The sequence below is a fragment of the Platichthys flesus genome, chromosome 18 (assembly GCF_949316205.1).
Source record: "Platichthys flesus chromosome 18, fPlaFle2.1, whole genome shotgun sequence".
NCBI lineage: Eukaryota > Metazoa > Chordata > Actinopteri > Pleuronectiformes > Pleuronectidae > Platichthys > Platichthys flesus.
The window spans coordinates 19,391,829-19,415,050 of NC_084962.1; the positions used below are offsets into that span (position 1 = coordinate 19,391,829).

Genomic DNA, 23,222 nt, shown 5'->3' on the forward strand with positions numbered 1-23,222 from the left:
CATTATATTTATAAGGCGATAATAAGTCAGATGTGGTGTTTCCACTCCGTTCGGTGCAATTTGAGGTGAAGGTGGATAGTTCTACATGTTGAAAACAAAGCTCACGTTGATCCGTCAGCTAGCGAAGCAGCACGAATACCTTCAGTGGGAGACGAGCTGGCAACGTGTTATTGAGACAGTCGAACAAACAGAAGCAGCTTCTGCAACTTGAAGGTTTCATACGGACTGGAACAGGAGGGGTCTGTGTTGGTCCAAACTCCACTCCTCTCATCTGCTGCTTGTTATTAGACCCCCCCCCCCCCCCCCAAGTGGAGCTGCACCTTGTCCTCGCCCCGTCTCTGCTGAACCCCACCCGCCTGGTGGAGGGTCTGATCAACAGAAATAAAAAGAAAGAACAATTGAGTAATACTTTGTGGGATATCATAGTGAGCTGGGGACTTCCCCCCCCCCCCCCCCCCACACACACACACTCACAGCTCCACCCGCTCATATCTGTTGATCTTAGCTGTCCACCCCATTCCAGAAGAAGTGCTTTAGACCCTCGCATAGACAGACACACAAAGACAGTGATGGTGTGTGACTGGGGCTGGCAGCCCTGATGCAAGCCCTGTTTTTTATGTGTGTGTGTGTGTGTGTGTCTGAATCTTTCTGTCTGTGTGTACTTGGAGTTGAAGGTTCGGGCGGAGAGCGAGCAACTTTGTCTGTAGCTTGCTTCTCAATTTGTGTGGTTTGAGGCTGGCACAGAGGTTGGTGCATGTGGCCTTAGTGTGTGCGAGTCTGTGTGATTGTGTGCGTGTGTGTGTGAGTTTGTGTTGCATATTAAGGGAGAGGCTGCAGCCCGAGCTACTGTGTCTGGTCAGTTGTTTGTCTAAGGAGGCAGCGCCTGATGCAAACACTTTACATCATCCAATCCGGGGCCAGACCCACCACAGAACTCTGGTGATACCGGGCAATTTAGCCAACCAGAGGAAAGTATTTGAAACTTCTCGGACTACTGGGATGTTCTGGTGCATGTGGAAATTAAGCTCAAACCAGGGTTTCCTCTTCTTCTGTGAGCTGGCTGTTTTTCGCTGGTGGAGGCCAGATGATGTCATGTGCTAATTTGGATTCTTGTGGCATCAGTTGCATCAGTTTGAGGATATCTGCAAGTTTCATCAAGACGTTTCAAAGGGTTTTAATGCCAATGTGAAGCCTCTGCTTTGGCTATTTTCGGATTCAAGTCACGTTTAAAGGTCGAACAATTAAGTGAGTTTGATGAAGTCGAAGATTTTCAGGCCCCCGCAGGCGAACTGAACGTTATATAAGGCACTAGTGTTCACAGTTTCTGAAGGAAAGTTGTTAAAATAATTTCTATAGTTTGTGACATTTGTAAGTTCTGTTCATGCAGAGCTGCAGGCATCAGAATTCAGCCAAAGACTTCAGCGGTTCTCGTTCATTTAGACTTCCTGTGCCTCAGAACTCGTCCTCCCCGAGTCGGAGTCAAGACCAGATTAGTCAATTGACAGAAAAACTCCTTTGCAGTCAACATCTGTGCTGTGTGACCTTGATAATCCCGTCCTGTTAATAGTTTAAGCTCTTTATTAAGCAAAACTGCCCAAAATTTGCTGCGTCCTGCTATCGAACACCAGGATCTGGTTTATTTTTAGTTTAAATTGTTGTTTTACTGCATTTTCATTTTATTGTTGGTTATTCTGTAAAGTGTAAAACATGCCTCAATTGTATTTCTTTGTCATCGCGGATAACAACACCGTAGGAATCATTGCCAAGTTATATAACGGTATATCTGCATCTGAAATCTTTTACTCCCTCTTATCAATACCAGCATTGGCCCCAAAAATCCATAGCGGCCGAGGAGCTAGACGAAAGTTCCTGGTGGATCTCAAGTGGGATCAGTGAGGACGAGGAGGAGGAGGCGTTTTCTTCTGACCCTAAGATACAGTTCCAAATGGTACCCCGTATCAGTGTTGATCCATATCTGTGATCTGAAGTTGGCTCTTACTTTCCGGGTCCTGTGGGATAATCATTTTGAAATATGTTGCTTATCAAGATGAATATCTCTGTCTTTGGGTTTTCTATTACTTGCATGCTAGTTTTGCTGCAGCAGCATATTTCACTTCCTCCTTTTCTTTTGTCTGTCCACCTGACACCTGAGAAGCCTACCAGGGCCAGGGAAACATGACACCCAGCTGGGGGGGGGGGGTTCACCATGACAGCCACCGGCAGCCCGTGAGTGTCTGGTGACACCGGCAGCTTCACTCGTCAGGAGAGCGTCAGCTGTTTGTCTGAGGAGGCAGCGCCGAGCTGAAGTAGAGCGTCAGAAGATCTGCACTTCAGTCATGGATGATGTTTGGCAGATATTACTGACACGATGCTGTCACATTTTCTTAGACATTTAGAAGAACGTCCCCTCACTTCAAATGTATACCATGATTTACATAGATCAGCAAAATCATAATCAAGAAACTAGTTGTCTGCCCCATGAATACTACATGTGATGGTTATGAGAAGCAGCCTTCAAAAGGAGCAGATGACCAAACTGTCTCAACTCAGATCAACTTATTATTTCTTATTGGTGCCAAAAGTTGGATAACAAAAGTTCACTGGTTACTGGTTTTGAGTTCTGTGACTTGGGTGAATTTCTGTCTCTTGTGTGATATCAAATTGAATGTACTTGAGTTTTGACGATTGTGAGATGTCACCTTGGACTTTTGGGATACTTCATTATTATTAGTTTAATAAAAGTTGCAGCTAGCTGTTTTTGAACTTGACAGTTTATTCTTGAGCTCACAAGCCAACACAGTCTGAACTCACAGGCCCAGCTCTCTGCTTCTGTCGGGGCTTTCAGCTGAGTCACATGGTTTTCAGCAGAGTTTGTTTGATTGTCACTGAAATGTTGCCGGTGCTTTAATTAGTGTGTGTGAACATTTGCAGTTAAGAGTTTACTTTTGACAGTAGACCTGTATGATAGAGTAATATGGCGCCAGGATGGTGAGATATGATGTGAAGCGAGTACTTCACCTTTGAGATTGTTTTTCAGCAGCAGACTTTGTGTTACATTCAAATTTACAGACTAATTGATTTGAATGCGTTTCCTCTTCCTCTCAACATGCAAGTGTCTACAATGTGAGTCACTGTAGTTTGCACCTGACATGCGATCAGAGCAGGAAGTAGAAGTAACCCCCCCCCCCCCCCCCCCAAAAAAAAAAAAACAAGTGATAACATAGTACGACCCATTTTACAGAAGTCCTCGTTCACGTGGGACGAGCGTTATCCGATGACCTCTGAGTTTCAGCTAACTTGTGGTGGAATTTTGACTCTGCAGATTACCGACGTGGCAGATTCACACAGGATCAAGTGCACAGGCGACCTCTGTGGTTATTAACATCTTAAAAGGACCCCAGATAATACGGGTCCCATGTGAACGGCGCTTTAAAGGCTACATTACACAGCCGTTAATTACTGCTGAGGCCTCGGCTATGCAGTAGGTAATGAAAAGAGAGACTTAACACTTCCTGCGGACCTGACGACAACCCAGGCAGTGTCGGTGTGTGTGTCTGTTGTTGTCAGTCCTTGGTTGTTGTACCCTGGTCTGTGTGGACAGGCTGTTTTTGGTCAGTCTGATGTAGTTTGTCACAACCGTCCCCGTTTGGAGGCAAAGTCACTCCCCGGGCTGAGGGCGAGGGAGACGTGGGCGGATCTGCATAATTCAAAGCCTCATCTCCAGCGTGTGTGTGTGCGTGTGTGTGTGTGTGTGTGTGTGTGTGTGTGTGCATGCATGTGTGCACGCTGCATTCTTGCAAGCGTTTTGCTATTCTCCGCACTTTGGGACCTTCAAAAATGCCTCGTAAGGTCACATACGTGTGTGTGTGTTTGTCGGCCTGTGTTTTGTGTGTCACTGCACACTCATGATCACACGGTGCCGTGTTTAACCAGTCCCCTTGTAAACCACCGCAGGCTGTTATTGATTTTGTACAGTACACACACACACACACACACACAACCACACACACACATGCATGGGACACACCCAGAAGTATGTGTGACCTTTCAGGCAGTTTCTGATGTCTCCATTTTCTCCTGCTCCCTCTCTTCTTTTATAGTGACTGAGAATGAAAGCACAAATATCAGTAACTGGAGCAGAAGTGAACGCCTCCTCTTATTAGTTACTTTCTGGGGCTTTTACATTTCCACTGGATTTAGTCTGATGTGACTTTTGAACTGCCCATACAAATATATTGCATTAGCTGATATCACATAATTCACTATACTTGAGTTTTACTGATTTACTGATAAAAGCAAGTTAAATGTGTTATCTTTAAAACATTGATCCATATTTACCCACACAGCTCAGTGAGTGAGGCATTCATTTGAAATAGGATTTAATTACCTGCCTAATATCCCAATTATCCTGTAATTTGAGTATATTTGATTACAGTTTCTGATCTGGTCACCATGACACGTGAGATATGTGATGGATTAACATAATCTGAAACTACTCTGGTAGTCGATGAGAGGTTATGTCAGTTTTTTAAGCAAAACTTTTGGATGGTTCCACCTTCTCCAGTGTGAGGATTTGTAAATATTCCTCTTATTTGACGATATGTTATATGTTCATATACCTAGTGCCCAGAAAGTATTTTGATTTAATAGTCTGTTTTCATGTCCCTATTCAATCTATATGCAGCTAAATTGTTTGTTTTAAGATTTTGAGTTAAGATACTATCAGTGAAACTTGTCTATGATCTACTCAGACTATTCCCGTCAATATTGATTATGAATATCACAAATCTTGGCCTGACTCAGCCGTGTTGGAACAAAGGCCTTTGAAGGCAGCAGCACAGTGTGAACTTTTCTCACATCCATATTTGAACACCAGAGCCACACTGTGTGGTTTTTTTGTGTGTTAACTTTGAGCTGAATCGCTGGTGTTCCCTGGAGAACAATGGTGGCTCTGTGATGGTCAGCGGCCCCGGGGCCTCTACTTATTAACACAGTTTTGTGTGTTAATATCGAAATGGACAGCTCCTGAAGAGTGACGCAAAATATCTAGATTGTCTCGTGCTGATAGTGGATTAAAATTAAACAGTCCAAGTACAAGAATGCATTTTCCAAACGATGCCTTTTGCCATATGAGGTTCTCTTGCATCACTGGTGTAAATATTGGTTTTAAAAACATCATGATTGAGTCTGTTTACGAGCAGGTCTGATTTTGGCCCGGACGATTCACACCATTCCTTCCCACAATGCCTCGCTCAGGGTTGCACTGGCCGGACGGCGGTTGGAGGCCGCGCGGCTCGATACCGAAGCTGAAACTCACCTGGAACAAAGAGGCTTTTCTTTTTAGGCCACAGAGGAAATGTGTGCACTTAGTCTTTTTCATTCATTCAGTACAACAGGCCTCCGCTGCCTCCCCTTTGTTTCCCCTGGTGGTTCAGGTTGTTTGTAGTCTGCAGGAAATTTAGTGAGACAACATTCATTCCAGGTTAGTGCTGTCACCGTACGGGAATTCAGACGATGATTCAGTGCTCAGGCTTTAAGGCTTTTCTGTATTATAGTTAAGATGTTTGGATAGCCTTAAATGCAATTAATGCTGTCCTTAATGCAGCGGGAAGGATTATGAATTTGTCTGCAGATCGATTTAACTTTTAAACATCTTATTTCAAATGTATATTTTATTATTCTTGAAGCTGCGGCATCAGCAATGTTTTAAAGTAATATAAAAATGTTGGCCATTTCTGATGCAGCTGACTTTATGAATAATGCACAGTAAGCCTTGCGTCATTCGGCCGTTTAAAGTAAGATGAAAGTAATTCTCCTGCTCCATGTGACGGGGTTCTTCGTCTTCGCCCTCCTCCTCATCCCCCTCATCCCCCTCTTCTGTCTTTCTCTCTGTCCGTCGGCGTCTCTGATGTCTTTGAAATGTCTCTGCTGGGATCCGACGTGGGATGAATTTCCCCCTCCCTGCGTTTGAGTGAATACCTCGGTCCAGCTGACCTTAGACACGGGCTTAGGCAGGAATCCCCCCATGTTACTGCAGGTGGGGCTGCAAAAATATTGACTCAGGAACTCGGTTCATTTTATTAGGCTCATGTTCGTCTGCTGTGCGTGTGGAAGATGACGCACAGCAGCTGGAATCTATTCTCGTTTTCAAATAGCCATCATCCAGAGAGCTCCTCTCCTCCCTTCTCTTTTAATTCATCTGCTCGATGCCAAGGAATTCGGGTATTCAGTGTCTCCTCGGAAACAAATGTTTAACTTTTGCTCTTGGTTTGCCAGCACTTGAGTTTGATTTAAACAGTGCTTCAATAGAAATCAGTCTGAGTAGATTCTTGGTAAACATAACCCTCAAGAGAGAGAGAGGAAGCACAGAACTACTCTGAGACCTTTTCCCCAAAGATCGGGGGTTTCTCCGAGAGCCGACGGACCACGAGTGCACAACAGGAAACATTTTATTGGCTCCAATTGTTTTCATATTGCATTTCCATCACATCCCAATGAGCATTATCTCCACCAAACTGAGATCAGCACTCGAAGCCTTCAGGGAACCACAGCTCACTGTTACAGCAGATGTGTAATAGAAGTCCAGCTCAGCAACTGGCACCCGGCTCCCACTATCGAAAATCCAAAACCCCTTTTTGAAGTGGGTGGGAAGTGCACCTTGTATTTAGGGGAGTGAGATCTGAATCTGGGGGATTTACTTTCCTGTATGAAAACAAACAGGACTTCAAACCTGTGACTGCGATAATGTGGATTCATTTGGGAATGAATAGTCTTTGTGTCTTTAATATATTTATAAATACGTCCAAAAAAACATGATTTAATTGGTTGCAGAACTTAAGGGCCTTGAAGTGCTCCTCTGTGTCTTTCTAATTTTAGACTGTGTGAATAAAGGTCAGTTTATCGCACTATTAAAAGACAGTTTAAGTTGGTCCTGAATCATTGTGTGTCCACTTTATTTAAATGGTTGTTCACTTATCCTTGTATAGTGTGTTGGGTTTGTACCAGAATCCACTCAGACATGCAGCAATGTCCAGTCAACACAGAGACGCATCACACCAGAGGCCAGGAGTGGGTTTAATGGCTTGGAAAGCAGCTCTGGTTAGTTTCCTTAACACCTGATAATCCCCTACCCTCTATAGACACACACACACACACACAGACACACACACCTAAAGAAGGATCAGTATAAAAAGGCTCTGGGCGTCCTGCTGTAAGCAGGGGAGGGAAACAGAGATGTGGAGGATTGATAAGAGTGAGTGAGACATGATGCAGATATTGTTGACTGATATCTGTGAGCTGATTAAAGTTTAGTTTGTAAATCCACAGACTGAAGTTGTTTCTAGTCAAATGTTAAAAATGTATAGTAGAGCTCCAGTCGCACTCGGAACTTGTGTTGTTTTGTTAGTTCAGCAACCGGGTTTACCTCTGTACGTTTCTTTGAGCGTCTCAGCAGCAGAAGTTGCACACGAGGCAAAATCGGAGGAGACGTAACGAGCTGAAAGGCACGAACATGTTTATAGCTTCATGTTCGTCCTCGGGCAGCATCACATCTCTTTTCTCTGCACATCCGAAGCTCTAATAAATGTTTTCCTTTTTCGCAGAGGAGCAGATTCCGGTGGTCTTTATGTTGCTGTGCTCGGGGCCCTTTTTCCTTTTCCTGTTCCCGTCGATGAAACCTGGATTTAAAGCATTTCAAAGACTCCTGTGCAGAACTTATCTTGTGCATCTAATAGAGCAAATGATCAGCAGATATTAAAGCGGTTTTATAGAGACTTGTTTTGCTGTTGTCACGATGAGCCTGATTATTTCCCTGCTCAGCCAATGAGAAGAACAATAACTGTAACTCATCCTGTAATTCCAGTCGTGTAATACAGGATGTATGAAATAACCAAAGTGATAATGTGACTTTCTTAGTGGGACTTTAGATCTTATGAAATGAAATTGGATCTGTTAACGTGCTTATTGTGGTGCAATGAAACACACCTCAAAGTTTGAAATGAATTTGAATTAAATTAATTTCAAAGTAGGAAAACAACTCTCTGCTTAAAGTTAAATTTTACCACTCGCACCTCTCTGAAACACACACACACACACACACACACACACCTAAGTGACAGGCACCAGGTGGAGACTGTTGTTACTTTACAATCGGAGGGAAGTTAACTCACTCTCTCATACGCACACAGATGTGACCTTCGACCTCTTCTCAGGGAGACCTCTGACCCGGAGGCGTTGCTCAGAGAGCACGATGGGTGGATTTAGAAGTCAGCGTTATCTCCCGTGAAGCGCACTTTCCTGTGTCACACACGTTGGCAGGAGGAGTGGCTGGTGTTTGAACTTATTATAAATGGAGAGAAGCTGAACATTCCTCAGCAGAGACGGAAAGAAGACACAGAATAAAAACGACCTGAGGGATGAAAGGGGATTTTTGTGAATGTTAAAGGAAGTAAGGAGGAACGGCTGTCAGATTGCTGATATGAAGAATAAACCAAACATATATCTTACTGTATGACCTTAATGTGGATCAAATATGAATTAATATAGGCAAGAAAACCTATTAGAGTGTCCAGGTTTAGATGAATCATCAAGAAATCATTGCAACCGCCAATGTTGTTCGAGAGGTTAATGGTTTATTGTGTGTGTGTGATGACTAGTCCTGTCTCACACGTTTAGTCACAGGTATCAGCCACATATCTTTACTCTCACTTTCTCTCTCTCTGTGTGTGTGTGCGCATGTGTGTGTGTCTTTCAGTCATAGGCTGAAGACCAGTTAATTGGGGACGACTTGTCCAAGTGGGGACAAAAGCTGTGACCCCAATCTGGGAAGCAGCAGATTTGTGGTTCAGTGGTTAAGGTTGGGGTTAGGTGGAGGTTTGTTTAGTCACTTACAAAGGCGGCGTTGGAACCAACTGTCTTTCTACACCCTCTGATGCTCAGTAAGTGTCACTGTATATTTAGCCTGGCCCAAGGGTTCAGTCAGAGAAACCTGGGTGGGGTACAAAAATTGCACTCCAGTGTTAAAGTGTGTCAGGCAGGTCACACTAACGTGACTGGAAAGTGTGTGACAGTGCGTTTGACTGACTGTGTGTTGCAGGCTGTTGTATTGTGACACACAGACATTATGCTGCATTAGCATTTCCTCTCAGAAAAACAAACTGCTGGGCTTATTGGAACTAAAGCTGCAGAAAGGCTGAAGTGAACTGGGCGTTCTGGTTTCACCCTCATGTCGAACCGTTTGCATTTTCACACACCCGAGTGGGATTAAAAAATAGCAAGGAGCTGAAAATGGGGTCAGAGGTCAAGCTGGGGTTGTGGATCCAAATCGAACTGTCCCTTTTCAGTTTAGATCGATATGATGTCAATTATCAAATAACCTGCATATTAAGTCATATGCACAAATTGATAGATATAAAGAAAGGTTAATCCTCCAAAATAATATATAGGTGGAGCCTGACTCAGTTTGAGGATACTGCATGCCCCCCTGCACCCATTGGACGGTAGCAGCTGTCAATCACTGTATCCACGTCCCAATGCCCCAATGGCGCTTTATCTTCTATTTGAATCATAATTTACAAAATACAACAAATTGAAGATTGATAAATAAACTCTTTAGGAAAATGTGGACTTACATCATAAATGAGAAGTAGATTCATTTTCCCATAGACCTCTATAGAAACTGACTCCTTTAAAACAAGTGTAGTCGCCCCCTGTTGGTAATTCAGAGCAGGCACTTCTGCATTGGCTTCACTCTCTGGGCTTGGTGTCCATTTTTAATAAACAGTCTTTTGTTTGAACAAATCCAGAAACACATTTGGAGGCATAGGGGTGTAGAACTGAAACCACGGCAATGACGTATGAAGTTTGACTTGTTTGTTGTGATCTTAGGAGTCGTCTAAATATGCATGTGCAGGATTGGACCATTGCCATGAATGCGGGGGTGTGGGAATGAATCACAACTGGTAGAGACGATCCTGTAGGACTGAACCAAGTGCCACAGGTGTAGGGGCGTTTTGCTGCTGTTGCTGGACTTGAACGTAATGTGGTCGTACCAAGTGGCGACTTTTGTGTTGTTAATTATCCACGGCCGGCTGTAAACCGGGCTTTGTTCGAACCCGAGTGGACGAGTGTCTCCACAGTTACGGTTACGCAAGCTTGACAACGGCAGCCCTCGGTGACCCACATTCCAGCCGTAAATCACAACACACACATAGACACATTCCCGGCTCCACCCTCGCCTATCGAAACTATGCTCGGTCTTTCCACTCTGCCTGACCGAGTCTCTATCAAGTGAGGGGCGGGGCGGGGGGGAGAGAAGAGAGGGAGGAAATATCTCTCAAGAGAAAGAGGTGGAGGAAGAGTTTTCCTTTTTTCATGTCATGCCAAAAAAATAACTAAACTTGGCTTTTAGCCGTCTCACGCCTTTTCCTTTTGTGATGCAAATGTCTTTCCTCCCTGTCTCAGGCCATGTTTATGAATCAGTCTTCACGTCCTCTTCACCACGTTGTCATTACTCTAGAAGTGTGGGTGTGTGTTTGTGTTTATGTGTGTTTGTGTGTGTGAGAGAGGCCAATGACAGGCTTTAACAGGGTAGAATTAATCTAGTTCAATCTAGTTTAAACCTTTGCCTCGAATCACCTCACTCGCTGTCCCTCAGCTGTAGGTTACACACACACACACACACGCACACACACTTACACACACACACACACACACATACACACTCACACAAGGTCTGTCACCTTCTCAGAGAGGCGTTTGGCCAGTTGTCTGCAGCTCTGAAACGCTGACACGGTTTCCCTTTTAAAATTCTAATTTAAAATTACTTTGTTGGCGTCCGGACAGGAACAAAAGTTCCAGCGCTGCAGAAGAACCACGATCGAGGTTTCCTCACGGTTGTGTTTGAAGACAGAACACACCTTAAGTAATAATAATAATTATAATAATAAATAGCCAATAATAGCCTTTATAGGTAGAGCCTTACAATTTAACTGTATTCAGAATTTTCCTTGATTCCTAAGACTGTTATAAAATCTTTTGGAGAAAGAAATGTACTTGAGCCTTGGAAGTATAAATAAAACCAACGCAAGTATAGCCAAATATATTCTACTTTATTGAGAACACTAAAATAGAAACAAGCACAGTTCTCCTTGAGCGTGGAAATGTTTGAAGCTCTGTGGCGTCAGGGTCATTCGTGCCAGTTTCAAGCTGAACCTTAACACATGCATATATGCAGAAGGCTGCGAGCTGCAGATGCTGTGTCAGCACGGTGCTACATATGATCATATCAGAACTGGATGTGATTATGTTTAAGACCTTGTTCTACACTCGACTGTTGCAGAGGGAAACGTCAACGTGGAGTCATGTGTAGTGCAGCTCCTCTTGGGTGTGTTGTTGTGTTTTACATCCCTCAATCTGTGGGACATGTGCTGCGTCTGAATTTTTAATGGTGTGTGCATATGTGCGATAGAGACAGAAAGGAGGTGAACTACGTAAGAAAGCTTAACCAGTAAGTGGTAAGGCTTTATTTTATGGGTTGGGGGGTAAGAACGTTTCCTGGAAGGACGTGTGTCATTTGGTTCTAATTATAGAGAAAATGGAAATTTTATTGAAACAAACGCTGCATTTAAACCCAAGTTAATGTGAGTAATTAACTCGAAGTGGAGTTGAACTCTGTCTACACTAAATTACAGACTTCATACCTTCCTAAATTATTTGAAAATGATTCTGAAATTACAGACCTGTAAAATAACGGAGCAATTCTATACTGTTTATTGTGCAGATGTTATAATATATATGATTGTGTTCAGACGCATTATATCTATTCATCTTCAATACATATTGGTATTGGAAGTGTTTTACTCTCACATATTGTATCGTAAGACCAAGTGTGACTGGAGCTGTAGTGACAAGACGTTGTGTGTGTGTGTGTGTGTTGACGGTTCAGGTCGGTGAATGACAGAACAACCTTTTCCTCTTTTCTCTTGACCAGGACCTGGAGTTCCATGGCGTCATGCGGTTCTACTTCCAGGACCGGGTTGCAGGCAACTTTGCCACCAAGTGCATCCGAGTGTCCAGCACCGCGACAACGCAGGACGTCATCGAGACGTTAGCCGAGAAGTTCAGACCAGACATGAGGATGCTCTCCTCGCCAAAATACTCCCTGTACGAGGTCCACGTCAGTGGTGGTGAGTCCCCCAGACGTTCAGGAGACAATACTTCAGCATTAGTAATGATTATAACTGGATATGGTTGAATCTCAGACTTAATGACGTGTGTGTGTGTTTGTGTGTCTATCTATGTGTGTGCGTGTTAGAAGAGCGACAGCTGGACCTGGACGAGAAGCCTCTTGTTGTTCAGCTGAACTGGAACAAAGACGACCGAGAAGGACGCTTTGTCCTGAAGAACGAGAACGACATCCTGCCCAAGGTCGGCTGCTCCTCCTGTTAACCTGTGTGACTACTAACCTGTCAGTTTACTTAGTGAGCGCACTCATCCACCGACAGTGTTGTCTTTACAAAGGCAAACATCGAGTCATGCAGCCTCCTCCTCCGGACAACTGTCTACTAATTGTTTTCACAGAAAGTGGATTGTGTTGTGCTCATACGGAAATCGGTTTATCACTATTCTCATGATCACTCACTCCTCTCTTTCTCTACCAGAAGAGTCAGAGCAACGGGCCAGAGAAGGAGGGAGTGATTCAGAACTTCAAGAGGACTCTGTCCAAGAAGGAGAAGAAGAAGGAAAAGAAGAGGGAGAAGGAGTTTGCCCGGATCCCCGATGGAGACGAGCAGCTCAACCGGGAGGACGGGTAACACACACATGCTCATAGTTATCCATCTTACTGTCCTGCTCCCTCATCCTCTGTCCTTAGAGAGCATCTTCTTTTTTTTCCAATGCCAAGAAAAGCACAGAGAGCTCCAGAAGAGGAAAGAAGAGTGATTTAAACTTCGACCTTTCTCTTCCTCCATCTGTCTTCCTCTCCCTTCTACTTATTCCGTCTTATCCCCAGTCATTCATCTCATTCATCTTTGTGGTTTAGGGAAAACAGTCGTCTGGCGGCCGAGGTCTACAAGGACATGCCCGAGACCAGCTTCACCAGGACCATCTCCAACCCGGAGGTGGTGATGAAGAGGAGACGCCAGCAGAAGCTGGAGAAACGCATGCAGGAGTTCATGAGCAGCGATGGGAGGCCCGACTCAGGTACTTGAACTGTTGGCTCACAAATATCTCGTTTCATTGAGCATTCTGAGGCTTTTCTGAAAAACCAGGATCATCATGAAACACAAAAACAATCCTTGAATTTAGTGCAAAGACAGAAGTCCTAAAGCCTTTAATTTTATCCTGATTTTAAAAACCTGCTTCCAGATTCAGAATAATTTCATGTAATTAATAAAAACCAGTTATCACACACACCCCAAGACGATGCTGAACTGGTTTTGCAGCTAGTCTATCAGCTTTGAGCTGCTAAAAGCAAAACCTGATGTGACCCACAGAGGAAATGTGCAGAGTGACCTGAACGTCACAGTTCACTGCCGCTCCTCCTCCTCCTCACTCCCACTGTGACAGGGAGTGAGAAAAATCTGCTGGAAGGAATCTGCAGTCTCTGCAGCTGGAGTCAAACCTCTGAGTAGATGAAGGAATTGGATATTTCCTTTCTATACCTTGTGCAGGCGACAGCTAGAGGCCGACGGCTTTATGGTTTTGGGTTGTGGTCCGAACGTCTCATTCTTGTGAACCAGATATCTCAAGAATGCTTTGAGGAGAATTCTTCAAAAGTCGTCCAAAGTACAAAGCTCTGCTCCAATCACCATCCAGACTACACACCTGAAAATCAGCTGTGTGTGTGCAGGTGTAAGCAGGAAGTGGATTCTCTTCCCTGTAGCTGATTGCTTTGTTAAAATACTACGAACAAGAAGCAGCAAAGTGTTGAAGCCTAAGAGCAGGGTGTTCTTCTGTTGGATCAGTGAGAAGCTGGAACTGTTACTGTAAGTGCACGGTGGCAACTCTAGTTCCATGAGTCATACATTTGTAAAACAGAACATTGCTGTAGATCCTCATCATGTTTACATCAGCTGCTCCACTGAGGATGATCAGTATGTTGTTTGGGAACGTCGCCTGTTGACACAAACACACACACACACACAAACACACAAAATGTACCTGATGAACGATACAAACCAGCAGAAGGGTTGGTTCATTGTGTGACTCAGTTATTTCCTAATCACTCGCCCAGACAGATAAATGGACCAACGGACGTGGTTCTATAAACAGCTTTAAAACCACTGTTTACATTCTGTACCCACACACACACACAGTGGAACAGGGTGGCTTGTGGGTAGCTGCTGACGTTCTCCCAGCAGAGAGAGCTATTTTAGAAAAACTCATTTTATGTAATGCTTCTGAAAACCCTGTTTGCTTTGCTGAAGACTCCCTTGTGGGATTAACTGAGGTGATCATTTCTAGGTGACACATCACAGCCACATGCTAGATGAGAGTGGGGGTCATTATACAGCCTCACAAGCTCAGCTGTGAGTTCCCTTTTAATTTAGGTTTTTGTGGAAACTTACCTCGGTGCTTAAGAGTCCCGAAGCACAAATGGAATTGTCGTCTGTTTACACTCAGCTCCCTCAGCTCAGTATTCCTGCACAAACAAAAGTAAGAGTCTGTAAACATGGAGTGATGAGTAGAAACCGTTGTTGTCCTGCAGGAGGAACTTTGCGGATCTACGCTGACAGTCTGAAGCCCAACATCCCCTACAAGACCATCCTGCTGTCCACGAGAGACACGGCCGACTTCGCCGTGGTGGAGGCGCTGGAGAAGTATGGACTGGAGAAGGAGAACCCCAGAGAGTACTGCATCGCCCGGGTAATCATCTCACTACACCTACCTCACCTTTTATATCGGAGGAAATCCATCCTCCAGTCGCACATTAAACACTAAAAACACACATCCCTCCACACTGTTATCTCATCCAACGCATCCATCTTCTTTACTTGGACAGCACTTACGAGAAGATGTAATTAAGTGTCTTCTTCCAACCAAAACGCTTCCACAGCTTCTCTGTCAGTGAAAACAAGTTTTTCCTCTTTTTATCACGTCGTTAAATTGATATATAGTCGGATGGAATGTGGCTGGTATTTGATCACAGCATCGATTTCTCAAGGACGTTACATTTTCACACGGGAAGCAAGATTTTGTAAAGACAACTGAACTGAATATTTATGCAGGCCAGGTTTTCTTTCTTTTGTATGTCTACTGTAAGAACTAGACAACCATGTGTGCGATTGTTGGGTCTCAGCGGAGGGATGTGCTCCACTGAGGGAACACCTACATTCTCACGTTTCTCCGCCAAACGCAACCTCCATCCTCCTATCTCATTAATAAACAGCTCCATCATCCTTCCAAGAGGCCGCGGAGGGGACAGCCAAGGTCACGGTCACATGCACATACTCATAATTGTGTACATACAAACACACACACACACACACACACACACACACACACACACACACTTCACTGGACAGGCAGATTGAAACAGAGTGCTACTTGGCACAAAAACCTTTGGGAGGAATGCTATTCAATTGCTTTCAGCCCGAGTGCTATAGCAGCAGCACATTCTCTGTGTGTCTCTGTGTGTGTCTGTGTGTTTGTGTGTGTCCGTGTTTGTCAGTGTGTGTTTGTGCCCTCATCACATTCTCTTTCAACCACATGTATCCTCTCAGATGGACTCTGGCTGCAGCCAATCATATGAAATAAGGGCTGCCTCCACAGCCAATACAGTGGAAGACCCTCATGAGAGCACACTCACACACACACAACCATACACACACGCACATGTGCACACAGGCACACAAATATAGTCAGTAGCAATTTGCTGATGAGACCAAAGCACTGAGAAAGTCCATTAGGTTAGTGAGCATGAGAAATAAGCATGCGTGTGCTAGCTAGTAGCACGTCAGCCATGTTTAGGTTCTGGGGGGGGAGGGGATGTTTACTGAGATTGGACTGAACAGGATGAGGAGACGTGGGACAGCTTCATACTTTACTCTGTGCTAAATACCATAAAACTGCAGTATTTATGTGACCTGAGAGCAGAATAATGTCATGAGGAAAAGTAAACCTGTGGGGAAACGGAGCCGCTCTCTGTTTTCAAGCGGTTCATATACCGGTCAAGACCGATAACTACTTCAAAATGAATGCCATGCAATTACAGAGTCGTCTTATCAATCCAATGCATAGATATTAATATAATAACATCCCAATCAACTCCTACCTGGGAGGTCAAATAGAAAGTTTGTATCATCAAGTGGCGTGTGGACATTTCTCGTCTTCTGGTGATGATCAAGTTTGAATGTACATCTCTTAATACTTTCCATGTAATAAACTAACCTTTTGGATCTGACACATGCTCTAGGAAGGCTTGTGTGTAATGAACTATTGTTTTGGTCAGTGGTTGATTTTAATGTTTACCTGCTAAACCTCCTGCTTGTTTTCTGTTTTTTTTTATTTGTTCTGCAGCAAGATGATAAATCGGGTAAAGACACGATTCTGGATGATGGAGAGTGTCCGCTGCAGATCTTCAGGGACTGGCCGGCTGAGAGAGGTAACACACATACACATGCACACATAAACACACAGTAACACACGCTCACACGTCTTAGTCTCTACTGCCCCCTCCTGCTGCCTCTCTGGCATTACAGCTCTGTTATTTTCTCTTGCTCTTTTTGAGCATCTTAACTGTTGGAACATGAATTGACTGTAAAGGAATCATAGAGTGATGAATCATGATGTGTGTGATTACCAGATGATCCTGTGGCTGATGTCTTGTTTAAATATACTGACAGCACCTGTGTTTACGTCCTGTTTCTCAGGAGCATTAGTTTTCCAGCTGAAGAAGCGCCCCCCCGACTACCGGAAGGGGAGAAAGGTGGAGGACAAGGGCCTCCGAGGGAAGGAGGGCAGCAGCAGCTCACTGCCGCCTGAGAAACTGCCTTATCTGGTGGAGCTGAGTCCAGGTACAACCACAACACACACACACACACACACACACACACACACACACACAGCACCACAATGTCCGCTGCAGTATCACTGATTCTAGATCTTTAGGAAACTTTCATCAGAATTTAAATAGTTTCAGTAGCAGCGTCGGCAGCAGTGACATCAGTGGTAATAATAGCACAGTGATGGAGACTGCTGTAATAACAGGCAGTGGCCAGCAGGCTTCAGTGCAGCTGCAGTAAATATCATTTAGGGTTAACCAAAGGTGAGACCGACTTTGTTTCCATGCCGAGATGAGTGATTCACATGTGGCCACATTATGGTTCCCAGCTGTTCTGTGGTTCCTGCTCCTACCGGTAAACTCACTCAGTGAAAACCACTGCAAGGGGGGTGGGGGGGGAGAGAGGGATGAGCTCTACTACTCCTACAAACACATCTGTATTTACCTCTGGATGAGACTGTTTCCAGCCTCTTCATGACTTCCATTCATCAACACCCCAGAGTAGATCGGCTTCGTTCTAAGTCCTGGAATCTTCCACAACAGATGTTATTGCTCTGCTCTGAGCCACAAAAGAAAAACACCATCTCCCCCTCATTCAATGATGCATTAAATCCTTCTGACTAAAGCACGGCCAGTTTTAATTAACAGCTTACATAGAGGAATCTGTTCAGGTTCTCAGGAAGAGCATCCTGAGGTATGTGTGCACTGAAATTAAAATCTCAGTAACACAGATTGGACTAAGCGATAGAAGGTGGTTGATTTTATTTTGGAATTTTCAGAATCCAGTGTGAAAAACTGAGGAAATCTAATGAAAATCTAAAAGTTTACACTGGTATAAAAATAGTAGTTTGAAGGTCGACAATGACGAGAGCAACACGAGGTAAGTTGCAATAAATACATTTTTTAGAATTCAGTATAACATCCCAGTATTGTCCAATATCGATCATGGATGAAACTGCACTTGTCCCTTCAAGTGTATGAAGTCCATCCTCACCTGAGTCTTGCTCAATGTGACATTGTCCAGCCCTAACAGCTTGTTTCTTGCTACTGATCCTTTTTTCTCATGATCCTCCTCTGTATGTCGCCCCCTCGTGAACCTATCGGACGTGACCCTGACCCAAACGCCTCCCAGCACCACGCTTCATCACAGTGTGGTGCTGGGATGGTTTTTGGGGAAACCAGTGTGTCTTGTCCAGACATTTACTAACTCGTCTACTTCATCCACTGTCAGGATGACGGGTCTCAAAACAGCCGAGATGGGAACAGTTATTTGGTGCAGGTTTTCGTGGTGTGTTTGTGGGTCTGTGTGCGTGAGAGATTGTGTGTTGGTTCCTGTACCTTACTTTCTCATTAATTGAGAGAAACCCAGAAGCCAAAATCTCAGTGTAAGAAATCCAACGTTTGGGATTCTTCATGTTTTAAATTAAATGTTTCCTGCTGAATATTGGAGATAAAGCATTTTCATGATATCCACTAATATTTCCCTTAAGTTGCAAAATAAGTATAGACAGTGAAAGGGCCACAGGAATATTGTGTGTGTCTGTGAGTGAGTGTGTTTGTTGGCCTTCCATGCGAATAATGGGTTAACAAGGTAATGCTGCATATTTCCTCCTTGCTGCATTTTTACCCTCTGCTATGTCTGTTTTTTTTCCCACCTTCCTACGGCATGGTGTTTGCGTGAATGTGTGCGTGTGCGTGTGTGTGTGTGTGTGTGTGTCTGTGTGTCTGTGTGTGTGTGTGTGTGTCTGTGTGTCTGTGTGTGTGTGATGGGCCTTGTGCATGTGTCCTTCTCCTTCCTCTGCACCCGCCTGCCTGTCTGCCTGCCTAGGGCGAGGGAATCACTATGCCTACTACGCATATCGCCACCACGAAGGTAAACATCCACCACACCTCCTCTGTGTCCGTTGCAATGGCTGATGGGAGTTGTTGGGGGAGTTGCAGTGACCCCCCCCCCCCCTTTGGCCGACATAGATACGAAAAACATTCTCCCCTTCCTCTGCTAGAAGATGAACATTAGCTTTTTTTATAGTTGCAGTCCTGTGTGGGATTATTCATCTTTCAAACAAATGAAAAAGATGATTAATTATCAGATGTATTGTTTATGGTAATTTCCATAATGTACACTCAATCTACATGAGAGGAAAAAGCAGAAAACTGAGTCGCATACGTATTTCGTTACAGAATTACTTGATGCCACAGATAATATAAGTATTTAAGTGTTGGCATGGAGCTTCACTTTTGATTTAATAGCGCAGCAAAGTGTCTTCTTCCTTCTCAAGCCTCATTGTATTACTGTACAAAGTCAAGCTTTCCTGGAAGCCTTGTAACATTAGCTGCCTCATGATTTCAGTTATTATCTTTAAAAGGTGGTTTGAGGTTTTTCTTTCCTCATTAAAATGTAAATGTGTAAATGGATATTAGAAAAACCTCTAACCACCTTCTAAAAGGTGGTGCATGCATCTTCCCACAGGATTTGCTTTTCCCCCCATGAACAGTGTTTTTCCTCAGTGAACTAATTTGCCGCTTTGCTTTTTTACTAAACTCCTGATTACTAATAATCAATAACTGCACTGCAGCCACACACGTCTCTGCCACATCAGCCGTGCACATCCCAGTACACACCAGTTCCTATTGACTCTTCAATGTTTAAATCAGGGTTAAGTGTGAATGTTAAAGGTTGAACGTGTGCTACGAGTTTAAAATGTTGGTTGAGAAATTAATGAATGTTTTCATTTGTCCAGACGGGTCGGACTCACGGGACAAACCAAAGCTTTACCGGCTTCAGCAAAGCATCACGGAGGTCGGCTCAGACTGCACAGAAGACGGAGCCATTCAGGTATGAAACACACAAACACAGACACACACACACACACACAAACACACACACATGGCTCGAGCTGAAATAAAAAATGTTCTTGCTGTAAAAGAATGTTGAAACTAAATTAATCTAAACATTAAGCCCAGAACAGTCTTTCTTGAGTCTGTGTTATAAGTGGGAAGAGACAAATCAAACACACATTTTCTTTTTCATTTAGACTTTAAAGGAGGAGCGTCACCTTTGCCCCTGTTGTAGTCGCTGTAATATTTGTGTGTAGTTTATTGTGCTGACGTCACGTTTGTGTTTGTCTCCAGCTGCTCGGCCCGGGGATCCTTCCCCATCATTGCAACCTGATGCACAGTGAGGGGATGGTGACCGTGACGCCACACGGCCCCGACGCCGACACCTTCGTGGACGGACAACGCATCGCTGAGACGACGGTGCTGCGCCCGGGCTCCACCCTCCAGTTCGGTTCTGTTCACGTCTTCAAGTTCGTGGACCCGATGTTCGACCAGGGAGCGAAGAGGGAACCGGCGGCTATGATGAGGACCCGAAACAAGTCTGGGTGAGTGTTGTGTGGATTCCTGTCCATCTTTCTGTTTTCTTTCTTTGCTTTCTTCCTCCTCTTTTCTCCTTTTATCCGCCCACTATTCTTCCTTTTCATCCCCGACACACACACTTCTCCAATTTTGCCAACAGAAAAAAAAGTAGAGGGCGTTTTTTTGTTGGAACAAGGGAGGAGAGGATGAGGTCTGGAGTTGGCAGGCGCTGCGAAAGATGAAGGCAAGGAAAAGGGGGGAGGAGGCAGGTCTGGGGTTGAGAGAATGAGGAAATGAGAGGAAGAGAGGAGGTCTCGGGTTATGGTAAGGAGGGCCGCCCTCTAATCTGATCAACATGGTGTTGGGTGTGGCCTCGGGCTCGCTGTCGCTTCACACACTCAACGGCAGATAGAAAGAAAGAGAGCGGACTCCAGATAAGAGGAGAAGAGTGAGGCCGACGGGGGAGAGGGACATTGGAATTGAATGGACCTTTGACTACTCAATGGATGGCTGACTGACAAACTGAGGTGTGTAAGTAACCAACGCTTCAACTAACTGCTCCGGTTCCGCATGACGTAAATATCTTATAAGACCAGAAATACAAATAATGCTTAAGCTTCTATTGTTAACATTTTAAAGTTATGTTAAAGATCTTTAATGATTGTTCCAGTATTTAGAGGAAGACATTAGTTCTTGAGTCAATATCAAGGCTGAAGCTGCAGCATGTATTTTTAGAAGTTAATTTTAAATTGAACACCGATTGAAAAGATACCAAATAACAGATTTTATGTGTTTTTAACTATTTTTAAATTCTAAATTGAACGATGACACAAAGTTAATCATACGACGGAGAGGACGATTAAAGCCTCGGTTTGGCACGACAACAGATTTTTTAGGTTGGAGAGATTTGGCAGTCCAAACGATGATCTTGTTCAGATCCTTAATCTGCTGCTTCTTAGTCGGGACCTTCACCAGAATTTAGAATTAGTCCAAAAGAGAGAGAGAGAGAGAGAGAAGCATGAGAGAAGGGCAGAACACACAGGAAGTCTGGATGAATACAAGACGGCGATAGATTTTTGTTTTGCAATAAAAGAAAATCAGAGACTATCACGTCCTTCAGATTGAGAGGTCCCTTTGGGTTTCATGCCAGGTCACAGCTAGGATAAAGAAACACACCCACTCCACCCAGCATCATGACAGCTGGAAACATGCAGCTAAACTGGATAACTGGACAAAGTTTACGCTTGTGTGTGGAGTTCGAATGTCTCCGCCAGACAGAGACAACATTAAACAAGTTATCTGAAGCTGAACCCTCACTCACAAGGAGAATGTCTGAGAAGAGTCCTGTTGCTGCTTGAACCGGGGAAAGACAAGTTTTGCATTGTGTGCTAACACTCTGCATGTTTCACCTCTGCAAGCGGAAAAGCCGGCTCTGAAATCCGAATATGCCGGTGAGGTCTGCAAAGAAAAGCCTTCAGGCATTTGGTGACAGGTTTCAGGAGAAGAATGTAAACTCGAAGATAGAGCTCAACCAATATGGATTTTGAGGGCAAGGCCTGCAGATTTTTTTCAAACCCGACTCTTGCAAAGACTAAAACCAAGACAGTCGAAGGCGAGTAGCATCATCATCACTTCCATCTGACATCAGGCACCGGGCCAAAGGGAAGCGGTTCCAGCCGTCGCATTAGAGACATTACTCTGATATATACCGACTGAACTGGCCCCTTGATGGACTTGTCTTCTCCCTGTGGTGTGTTAAAGACAATCTGTCTCATTTCTCTCTGTGTGTGAGTGTAGATGTGTTGTCAATGGTTTAACCTACTTCTGCTGGTGATTGTGTACGTGACCTTGACCGAGCACCAACACTTTGTGGTTTTGTGTCTGTGTTGTGCTGTTTGTTTGACATTGATGCCCTCGTGTCATATGGGGCGTGAAAAGCAGAAGCCTGCCTTTTAAACCCAGCCGCTGTCACACTCAATTACTGTCACTCAAACACACACACAGACACACACACACACACAGGACTCCTTGTGTGGCTTCTCTATACATAATTAGACGGTTATGTAAGTGTGTGTGCAATGTTTATTTAGTAAACTATCTTTCTGCATGTATTAGTAAGTCATTACTGCATCTTTGATCCAGCGCTCCTCCCTGAGAACCAGTTAGATAAGTGTGTTTGTGTGTGTGTGTGTCTGTGTGTGTGTGTGTGTGTGTTTGTGTGGATTAAGTCTGAGTGCTTGTCGTTGTCAGTATTGAAAAGTCTGCTGTGTGGAGCACAGTTCCTCCTCTGAACAGCTGCATGTGTCTGTCTCTCTGCAGCAGCGTACCAGAAACCACCTTCGACCTTCACGGGGACGTCCACAGTGGAGCGGCACTGCCTACCAGCAAGGTAACGCACACACACACACACACACACACACACACACACACATACACATGTGTCAAAACATTGTATAACTTGCAAAAAGCAGATTTAACAGTAGTTTTAATGTTGTGATGCACCAGTCTAATCCACTGAATAAATACTGACTTTCTCAAGCGACTGGTCGTTAAATATCAAATACAGTTGCTCATATTGAATGCGTTAGCTGGAGTTATTAAAAGTTATGTTTTACAAATGAAGCCTAACATGAATACAGTTTTGCAGTGAATGACTTTTTGAATGACTGGAGCAGCTTCAGACGTGTGAAACAATATATTAGAATCTACGGTGTCTTTGCTCTTGAGGATTTTTTATAAAGGAAACAAACAAAAAGCCTTAAAGCAGCTTCTGTTCCATGTTGTATTAGTTCCTTGTGACTCCTGTGAGTTAATCTAACATGAGACGTCTCCAGCCACACGAGAACAACCCCCCCCACAGAGT

General features: G+C 44.2%; 1 protein-coding gene across 16 annotated transcripts in view; it reads left to right on the forward strand.

Moving 5' to 3' along the window:
• afdna (afadin, adherens junction formation factor a) overlaps window positions 1-23,222 on the forward strand; it is a 68,079-nt gene that overhangs the window by 10,251 nt on the left and 34,606 nt on the right. For 8 of the 16 annotated variants that reach the window (XM_062411675.1, XM_062411665.1, XM_062411672.1 and 5 more), the window contains exons 2-12: window positions 11,990-12,185; window positions 12,314-12,426; window positions 12,660-12,808; window positions 13,040-13,200; window positions 14,708-14,865; window positions 16,519-16,603; window positions 16,872-17,015; window positions 18,831-18,875; window positions 19,744-19,838; window positions 20,135-20,385; window positions 22,679-22,748. In XM_062411675.1, the coding sequence (XP_062267659.1) occupies window positions 11,990-12,185; window positions 12,314-12,426; window positions 12,660-12,808; window positions 13,040-13,200; window positions 14,708-14,865; window positions 16,519-16,603; window positions 16,872-17,015; window positions 18,831-18,875; window positions 19,744-19,838; window positions 20,135-20,385; window positions 22,679-22,748 (1,467 nt within the window). The remainder of the gene's footprint in view (window positions 1-11,989; window positions 12,186-12,313; window positions 12,427-12,659; window positions 12,809-13,039; window positions 13,201-14,707; window positions 14,866-16,518; window positions 16,604-16,871; window positions 17,016-18,830; window positions 18,876-19,743; window positions 19,839-20,134; window positions 20,386-22,678; window positions 22,749-23,222) is intronic. The other 8 variants (XM_062411667.1, XM_062411681.1, XM_062411676.1 and 5 more) reach the window with 3 other exon arrangements.